At 49.2% G+C, this 9,489-nt stretch overlaps 1 protein-coding gene across 1 annotated transcript; it reads right to left on the bottom strand.

Moving 5' to 3' along the window:
• Window positions 1–262: 262 nt before the first annotated feature.
• On the bottom strand, window positions 263–8,645 carry slc6a5 (solute carrier family 6 member 5). The gene is made up of 14 exons (XM_068311845.1): window positions 8,594–8,645; window positions 8,251–8,382; window positions 7,976–8,149; window positions 6,483–6,633; window positions 6,253–6,385; window positions 5,282–5,416; window positions 5,102–5,205; window positions 4,073–4,197; window positions 3,800–3,912; window positions 2,483–2,614; window positions 2,305–2,404; window positions 1,929–2,029; window positions 1,687–1,854; window positions 263–663 (listed from the first exon to the last, which is right to left on the bottom strand). The coding sequence occupies exons 2-14, from the start codon at window positions 8,354–8,356 to the stop codon at window positions 508–510; spliced, it is 1,698 nt and encodes a 565-aa protein (XP_068167946.1). The 5' UTR covers window positions 8,357–8,382; window positions 8,594–8,645; the 3' UTR covers window positions 263–507.
• Between the last annotated feature and the right edge of the window lie 844 nt (window positions 8,646–9,489).

Here is a 9,489-nt window from a genome sequence, read left to right on the forward strand (position 1 = left end):
CAGACCCCCGTCAGGCTTTTATTTCCTGTCTGCTCGCAACGAGATGATTGGTTATCTCTACACACAAACATGGTGACGCCCACACACACACACACACACACACACACACACACACACACACACACACACACACACACACACACACACACACACACACACACACACACACACACACACGGCTCCATACAGTGAGTCTAATATTGTGCCACCAGACGACACACTTTTTTCTCGTGGAGCGAAGATCCCTGGGAGGGGTTCTGGGGTAAACAGGGGTGCGGCAGCGATAGTTTAAAGGGACGGCGGCAGAGGAGACTCCGCCCCGCCGCCGATCCTCCTTCACAGGAAGGAGGAAGTGGTGAAGAAGAAGAGATAGACCAGGAAATGGAAGCTGTTTCCACATCAGGTGGCACAGGTAGGAAGACAGGAAGTAGAGAGGACGACACACAAAAGAAACAGAGAAGGAGTGCCCCCCCCTGGAGGCCGGAGGCGGAGCTGCAGGAGCGCCCCCTACTGGTAGGAGCCCAGCTGGTAGTCCTTGGGGGGCAGTTTGAGACCGAGGGAGTTGGTCCCCAGCGGGTCAATCATGTTCTTGTAGCGGTTGCCCCGGTGCTTCATCAGGAAGGGGCCCCAGTCAGGCTGGGGGGAGCACACCAGCTTCAGGCGCTGCAAGGAGGAAACAGGAAGTAAGGACGGAGGAAACAGGAAGTAAGGACGGAGGAAACAGGAAGTAAGGACAGAAGAAACAGGAAGTAAGGATGGAGGAAACAGGAAATAAGGATGGAGGAAACAGGAAGTAAGGATGGAGGAAACAGGAAGTAAGGACGGAGGAAACAGGAAATAAGGATGGAGGAAACAGGAAGTAAGGATGGAGGAAACAGGAAGTAAGGATAGAGGAAACCGGAAGTAAGAGCAGGAGGAAAAGGAAATGAGGGCAGAGGAAACAGGAAGTAAGGACGGAGGAAACAGAGAGTAAGGACAGAGGAAACAGGAAATAAGAGTGGGTAGGAAAGGACGTGAGGGCAGAGGAAACAGGAAGTGAAGGTGGAGAAAACAGGAATTAAAGATAGAGGAAACAGGTAGTAAGGGCAGAGGAAACAGGAAGTAAGATCATGGGGAATAAAGAAAGTGAAGGCGGAGGAAATGGGAATTACAGACGGAGGAAACAGGAAGTAAGGGTGGAGGAAACAGGAAGTAAGGATAGAGGAAACAGGAAGTGAAGGTGGAGAAAACAGGAATTACAGACGGAGGAAACAGGAAGTAAGGGTGGAGGAAACAGGAAGTGGAGGCAGAGAAAACAGGAATCAAAGATGGAGGAAACAGGAAATGAAGGTGGACAAAACAGGACTTAAAGACGGAGGGAATAGGAAGTCAGGTCAGAGGAAACAGGAAGTGAGGATGGAGTTCAGGAACGTCTCTTGAAACCTGTGGAGTTTATTTCTGTTGGAAATGGGGAGTCTTCATTGGGGGGCCTTTCGACCCGCCCCACTCTGCCCCGCCCCCACACACTCATACTAGCGCACCTGTTGCCCCAGGTCAGGGTGGGGGCTACAGAACTTTTCCCATCTGAACGTTGGCTATCGTGGGACGTAAACTTTTTGAAAACATTGAATTAAAATCAGACGACGTAAATGAGGAAACTCAGAATCACGTGGCCCCGCCCCCTGGTCCACCCGGCGCCGTTAGTACCTCGATGATGGTGCCGGGGGCCAGGTGCATCTTGATGACGAACATGATGGGGATCCAGATGACGGAGCAGATGACCATCAGCCACCCCATCACCATGGACCAGGTGGGGTAGGTGTAGTCCTCGTAGGTCATCACCTTCCACTGGTACAGGCTGAGTCCCAGAATGCCCTGCGGGGGGGGGGACGCTACGTTAGCTGTGCTAACCAGTTAGCGGTGAGCCATCAGGTGTGAACGGACTGTACCGTCAGGATGGTGGGCGTGACGAAGGCCCAGCAGAGCCTCCAGAAGCGGTTGGGCTGGAAGCCGATCATCATCTCGATGTCCTCGCAGAACCTCTGGAGGCCTGGGGGGGGCGACAGAGACACCACGTCCGTTAAAGAAGAGCGTCTTCATAGCCCCGCCCCCGCTGACGGATGGCGCCGAGCGGCGTCCGATCCATTTACAACATTAACAAAAGTGTTACGACAGAGACCCCTGGTGGTCACCGCTGGGATTACACCATCCTGAGGCGCCGCGGGGAAGGACAGCGGGTTCGCGTCGGGTTTACTTCACGCCGCTGTTTGAGAGGTAAGCTTCTGTCTGACGCCGCCATTACCATGGTAACACCGTCCCACTCACCGTAGAGGTAGGACATGCCCACCAGCTCGAAGATGGCGATGATGACCAGCGAATAGGACGCGGCGAACGTGTCCACCAGCTGCAGCATGTACATCCCGTTCTGTCGCACACACACACACACACAACGTCACTTTACAGGTGAGGAGGAGGAAGAGGCGCCGTCGCCACGGCGACGTACCTCTGTGATCATGGGGAACCCCAGGATGAAGAAGCAGGCGCAGCAGACCAGCGTGAACAGCGGCTTGTGTTTCCGCAGGTATTTGGGGAATTCGTCCGACACCGAGGTCACGATGGTCTCGATGGTGGCAAACTGGAGGAGGAAGAGGAAGAGGAAGAGGACGAAGGGAGGAAGAAGTCATTTTATTTCCTGTTAAGTCACAGGAAACATCCTTCACTTCCAAAACGAACGAGTCCTCGTCCAATCAGGAGGATGGAGAGGCTTCAGGGCTCAGTGTGTGTGTGTGTGTGTGTGTGTGTGTGTGTGTGTGTGTGTGTGTGTGTGTGTGTGTGTGTGTGTGTGTGTGTGTGTGTGTGTGTGTGTGTGTGTGTGTGTGTGTGTGTGTGTGTGTGTGTGTGCTATCTGCCCCTTCTCTCCTTCCTCCTGAGCTCCCTGAACTAATTTCCCATCACCACCCGGAGACGATTACCGCGGCGACGCGCTCGGCAACAAAGCAGCCAGGCCTCGGCTCGGAGCCGCCGGCAGACGTCCTCATTTACCGCTAATGTTGACTTATGGCTCAACGCGCCCCCCCGGCCCTGAGGGGGGAGGAGGTGGAGGGGAAGGAGGTGTTTATGATGAAGGTGTCCTATCCGGGGGGGGGGGTGGAAACTCAAGTGTTTACTTCAGGAAGCTGCACGAAGGGTTAACGACGGCAGCAACAGTTGATAAGTTCAGTATTTATAATGAAACCTTTATTTAAAAATCAGAACGACAATTTCAAAATCAATTCAAACGGAAAACATTGGTTGCGATTCCGTTCGGAGCCACCAGAGGGCGCCACCAGCTTCCTGAGGTCACGTCACGAGACACATTTAAATAGATTTCACATGAATAAAGGTCACATGACTACCTTCTTAAAGGGGCCACTCCGGCCGTTAACACGGAATACATTAGCGCTAAACTGAACGTTAGCGCGATGCTACGAGGACGCTGCTAATAAAGTTGATACGAACTGGATTCACCTTTATTATTATAGTTAGAATAAAACAGTCGTATTAGCATAGGAGCTATACCTGTCCAACCTATAGCAACAGTCTATCCTCACTTCTGAGCGAATGCTAACTAAAACCCATGTGACTCATGGGTTTAGATGGTTAGCTCGACAGCTAACAGGCTAACAAGCTAACAAGCTAACGATACGAGCGTCTTTTTTAAACAGAATCAGTTTTGAATCTGCCTGGAACGACAACCTGGACAATATCCAAACACCCTTTACTGTAGGTATAGAAACACACACACACACACACACACACACACACACACAGCCTTGGTTACCATGGTATCCAGGCCAAGAGTCAGCAGCATCAGGAAGAAGATGATCGCCCAGAAAGGAGACAGAGGAAGTCTGGTCAGGGCCTCGGGGTACACCACGAACGCGATGCCAGGACCTGACACACACACACACACACACACACGTGAGCAGATCCACACGTCTGGACCACAGTTGATCAGGTTGACTTTGTGGTGGTGTTTCGGTGAGCGACGTCCCTCCCACTGGCCCCGCCCCCTGGCCCCGCCCCCCAGCTGGCGCCCCGCCCGGGGTCTCACCTTCGTCGGCCACCTGCTCTATCGGCACCTTCAGCTCGTGAGCCATGAAGCCGATCACGGAGAAGATGACGAACCCGGCGAAGATGCTGGTGGCGCTGTTGGTGCAGGTGACGATGATGGTGTCCCTGCGGGGGGGGAGAGGAGCGTTAGGTGGGGGGGGGATGAAGGTCTGCTGGGTGATTTAATGAAGCTGCATGAAAAAAGGTTCATTAAAAAAACAGAATCTGGTGACGAAGCTTTTCCTTGTCTTTTAAAGAGATAAAAGGAGCGATGGCGCCATCTGGTGGCGGGAACAGGTACTGCGTGTAGGGCAGGGAGGTCAAAGTCAAACACGGGGGACAAAGTTTATATTATTTAATGACTGAATGAATAAACTAATGTATTCATGTGATCGTAAAAGACAAACAGACAAAAACGAACTTCCTTCAAATCAAATAAAATCACGTCTTTGTGTTTCTGAGGCGTCTGATTGGCTCTTGGCTTATATTCTTTCATTACAGCCACTACCGTTGCATTGTGGGGGATGTAGTGTTGGTGCGTGGAAACACCACCAGCAGGGGGCTGCGGTCTGTGCGGCTGGTCTAGTAGGAATTGAATATCATCCAGGGGGCCCCAGATGATTCATTTGTGGGCCGGATCTGGCCCCCGGGCCGTGACTTTGACACATGTGACGTAAAGGGTTAATTAGGACTACTTCACTGACGGTAGGAAAAACATTCAACGTCACAAAATGAGTTCAAAACGTGAAACGTAAAGTTTACAAGAAAAATATTTGAAAAAACCGCTGCACAAGTCACCAGTTTATCACGCTTACCTGTTGTTGTTTACCTGTTGTTGTTTACCTGTTGTTGTTTACATGTTTACCTCTTGTGTGTTTACCTGTTTAATTGTTGTTTGCTTACTTGTTTACTTGTTCTGTGTTTATCTCGTGTGTTTGTATGTTTTTATTTACCTGTTGCTGTTTACTTGTTTACCTGTTGTTGTTTACTTGTTTACCTGTTGTTTACTTGTTTACCTGTTGCTGTTTACCTGTAGCAGTTGTTGTGGAACTTGTTGTAGGAGGACAGGGTGATCAGCCCCCCCCAGGCGGCCGACAGCGAGAAGAAGATCTGGGTGGCGGCGTCTTTCCACACCTGGGGGAGGGAGCAGGGAGCGGGTGAGGGGCGGGGCCAGATGGGCGGGGCCTGAAGGCACCAACCAGGCGTCTACCTTTGCGTCGTTGAGCTTCTCCCACTTGGGCGTGATGAAGTAGAGGATCCCGTCGAAGGCGCCGGGGAGGGTGACCCCCCTGACGAGCAGGATGACCAGCACCACGTAGGGGAACGTGGCCGTGAAGTACACCACCTGGGGGGGGGGGGCAGTAGGTCAGAGCACTAGCTTTGATCTTTGACCTATGACAGTAGGTCAGGGTAAGTGTTGGATTCAGGGGTGTCACAGGGTGTAGCAGTCTGACTGTATTGTTCTAGTTAAACTGGAACTAGTTAGCGACGTCAGCCGTGGGTGACCTGAACGGCGAGGATCGATGACCTCAGAGCTCCAGAGCGTTTGATTGGCTCAGAGCTTCATGTTCTATTTGTAGTTTATCACTTTTGTTTTAAATTAACTCTTTATTGTAGCTGCATCACACACACACACACACACACACACACACACCGTGTGTGTCTCCTCCACCACCAGCAGAGGGCGCCATCACACCAGACTCGTTTCCTTTGAGACGGGTCAGTTTTAGTTTCTTCCATTTTCATTCATTCATTCATTCATTCATTCATTCATTCATTCATTCATTCATTCATTCATTCATTCATTCATTCATTCATTCATTCATTTTTATTCCTTTATCTTTTCTTTTCTTTTAAAAAAAACCACGTTTGACCCCAAAATTAAAAATCTGGAACTGATTTTTAGACTTTTTTTTGTCATTCGCTGCTGAGTTTTAGATCTAGTTTAAACAAAGTCAAACTAGTTTAATCTAGTTTAATCTAGTTTAATCTAGTTTAATCTAGGTTAATCTTGGTTAGTTTTCAGTGGGTTGTGGATTCAGGGGGGTCCGACCCCCCAGGGGGTTCAGGTTTATTTGGTCGTTGGTTTCATTTATATTTGTTTACTTTATTCTTTAAATCTATATTTTCATTTATTTTTGTATGAATGTGACCCCCCCCCCAGACGCCCCCCCCCCCTACCTTTCCAGAGGACTTGATGCCTTTGGCCAGGGAGGCGTACACGATGACCCAGGCCAGCAGCAGACACCCGGCCAGGGGCCACCGGATGTCCCCCGGGAACTCGATCCCTTTGGAGATGTGGAGCACGTTGTACCTGGGGGGGGGGGCATGGAGGGGGGGGGGGTCAGAACCAATCAGGGCTTCACACTCATCCCGTCAGGGCGCGCGCTGATGGGGTGGGGGGGTCTTACTTGAAGTACTCCTCGCTGGGGCTGACGTAGGTCTTGTTGCCCCCCCCCGTGACGTTCAGTAACCGGCTCAGGTTCCCCACGGCGTGAGCCGAGAGACACAGAGACGAGTTCCGGATGGACGTCACGTCCCGGTCCCGGAGGACACACGCGTCTGTACACACACACACACACACACACACACACACACACACACACACACACACACACACACACACACACACACACACACACACACACACACACACACACACACACACACATCAGCTGGACACACTGAGCGGAAACTGGCGGGAAAAACTCGAGCGAACGGCGGGATCTAATTCCTCTAAATCAGATTATAATCCCTGATTACAGGAATTATGAAATTAATTTTTAAACACGTGACGACAAACTGTTTGGTTTATTTTTTCACGTTTCTGCCGGAAACCGGAAGGTTTAAAATTCAAAGGAAAACCCGGAATTATATTTAAAAACTAATTATTCAAACTCCTGTCTGATCTTTAATTATCTTGTGTTTTATTAACGTCACGTTAAATCAGCATCTGGATGACGTCACGGTGACGAAAGTTCTATCAAACAAATTTCAGCTAAAATCAGGAAAAAACCCGGAGAATTTACTGCGTTTGTTTATTTAAAAAAAATAAAAATAAAAGCGTCACATTTCTATTTGTAATAAGAAATTAAAAATAACAAATTAAAAATGTGAAAGAATTAAAACAAATTTAGGACAGAAAAATACAAAAATGATCAAGTATAAAAAAAAATTCTCTTCTTTCACGGCTAATAAAAGGTTACGGGTTTTATTAGACCCGCCCACACACGTGACGTGAACGTTTACAGTTTATATGACATTAATCTAATTTAATAATTCATAATGTGTGAATTATTTGACGGTAATTCGTGTTTAAACTCGAATCTTTTCTGGTTCTTCTCTGCAGGAGAGAGAGCGGTGGAGAGACCTCCGCTCTGAACGGGCCTGCAGTTCCCTGTGCGGCCAGAGGGCGTCGCTGCGGCGCCGCCGCATCGCTGCAGCAGCAGCTCCGTACAGTAAAAGTGTCGAGGCAGCAGATTTTATGCTGAATTCACACAAACGCTGACAGCGAATTATCACCAAAACCAACGCGATTTCGATGTGGAATCGATTGAGGATCGAAATCGATTCGATTCATTTGGATTTGATGAACATTTTAACTAAAAAATAAAAAACAAACAACAGGAAAAAAAATAGATTCTGCAGCTGAACGCAGCAGATTTTTACAGGATTAATCAAACTCCCCCCCGCAGGAAAAACAATTCAATAATTTTTAAAAATATTTCTTAAATTTGTTGATTTTTTTTTAAACATTTAAAAAAAAAAAAAAAACCTTTTTGAGTTGAAGCACCGCATGGATCACAGGTCAGGATTCATTCCACCTCCTGACGCATTGCGCATAGAGGTGTGTGTGAGTGTGTGTGTGTGTGAGTGTGTGTGTGTGGGGGTGTGTGTGTCTCACCTAGCAGCAGCATGTCTTTGTCCTTACATTCCACCGTGTTCCACTCATTCCTACAGTTAGCCCATGGCAGTGAGCCCTTCAACGAAGCGAACAGGTAGTACAGAGTCCAGCACATTATAATGTTATAGTAAACGGCTATCAGTACAGATATTATCAACATGGCAACCCCGCAACCTAAAATAAATAAATGAGACGAAACATCCAAATTACTCTTAAGGGGAAAAAAGGGGAACTGCTGACGTCATGTGTGCCCTCATGGGGTGGGGGCAGGTTACCTTGAAGGGCCGGGATGCATTTCCACACGGAGACGGGCCCCTGGCTGGCGAACTGGCCCAGAGACACCTCCAGCAAAAAGATGGGGATCCCCGCAATGCCCAGCATTGTGAGGTAGGGGATCAAAAAAGCTCCTGAAGTGGGGGGGGGGGTAACGGAAATAACGTTTATTAACGCTGTTTATTAAATTTTATTATTATTATAATAAAGTTTCTTAGACTTAAAATGTTTTTTTTTTTTTATATTTGGCCTCTAATATTTTTTCCCGCCGGATCGACATCAGAATTATTTATTCTGATGATTTTCCGGTTCCGGTTCTGATGGGGGGGGGGGGTCCGGTCTTACCTCCCCCGTTCTGGAAGGCGAGGTAGGGGAACCTCCACACGTTCCCCAGCCCCACGGCGTACCCCACCATGGACAGGATGAAGTCCAGCTTGTTGGACCAGTTCCCTCTGGCCTTGTTCTCATCGCCGCCTTCATCATCACCATCATCATCAGCACCATCATCTTCACTCTGACAGGAAGAACCTCTGCCGTCATTCTCCAAAATAAAAGCCCCGCCGATCAGTAATCAATAAATAAAAATAATAATAATAATAATTCTGATCTGGTTCCGGTTAGAAACAGAAACAAATGAGCGGATTATTGATCATTAAAAATAAACTTTATATTTATCGTCTTCTAATTAAACAGAGAGCTGTTTTTTTTCCCCTGGTGCTGGGGGGGCCATGTGTCCCCCACCCCCCACCCCCCCACAGTTCCAGACCCCTCATGTGTGTCTGATTGGAGCCCAAAATACCGCGAGATTCGATTAAATCCTCGTTACCGTTAATCGGTGAGCAGAAACAACGGAGGGTTTTTATTCCCTCCGCGCTGACTGTCAGGCTCATCAGGCCCGAGTGGACCCCCCCCCCCCCCAGCTGACATCAGCGCGATTTAACGTTTAGATACCAGGTGGGGGGGGGGGTCAGAATTTACCCCCGTTTGAACGGAAACGTCACGTGACTCTAACGCACCAGAGAGGATCGTTAAACGGTTTTTATTCCGGTGATTGATTTCCTCTGATCCGGATCGATCAGGCTTCCTCCGACCCCCCCATCCTGATCCGTCACACATCAGCAGCACCGATCTACCGAGTCCCCCCCCCCCGTACCGGGACTCACCCGCTGCACCGACGCGCTGCCGTCCGGCCCCAGGACGATGGACGTCTGGCTCATCGGCGTCCATCCGGGGGTGTTGTT

The sequence above is a fragment of the Antennarius striatus genome, chromosome 1 (assembly GCF_040054535.1).
Source record: "Antennarius striatus isolate MH-2024 chromosome 1, ASM4005453v1, whole genome shotgun sequence".
Lineage (NCBI taxonomy): Eukaryota > Metazoa > Chordata > Actinopteri > Lophiiformes > Antennariidae > Antennarius > Antennarius striatus.

Bases quoted from the DNA above. Each gene is read 5' to 3' on its own strand.
- slc6a5 (XM_068311845.1), bottom strand. From the start codon at position 8,356: ATGCTGGGCATTGCGGGGATCCCCATCTTTTTGCTGGAGGTGTCTCTG. The intron at 6,634-7,975 runs GTGAGACACACA...GTGTGTGTACAG, and splicing joins CAAAGACATGCTGCTGCTAG to ACGCGTGTGTCCTCCGGGAC. The intron at 3,913-4,072 runs GTGAGACCCCGG...TGTGTGTGTCAG, and splicing joins AGAGCAGGTGGCCGACGAAG to GTCCTGGCATCGCGTTCGTG.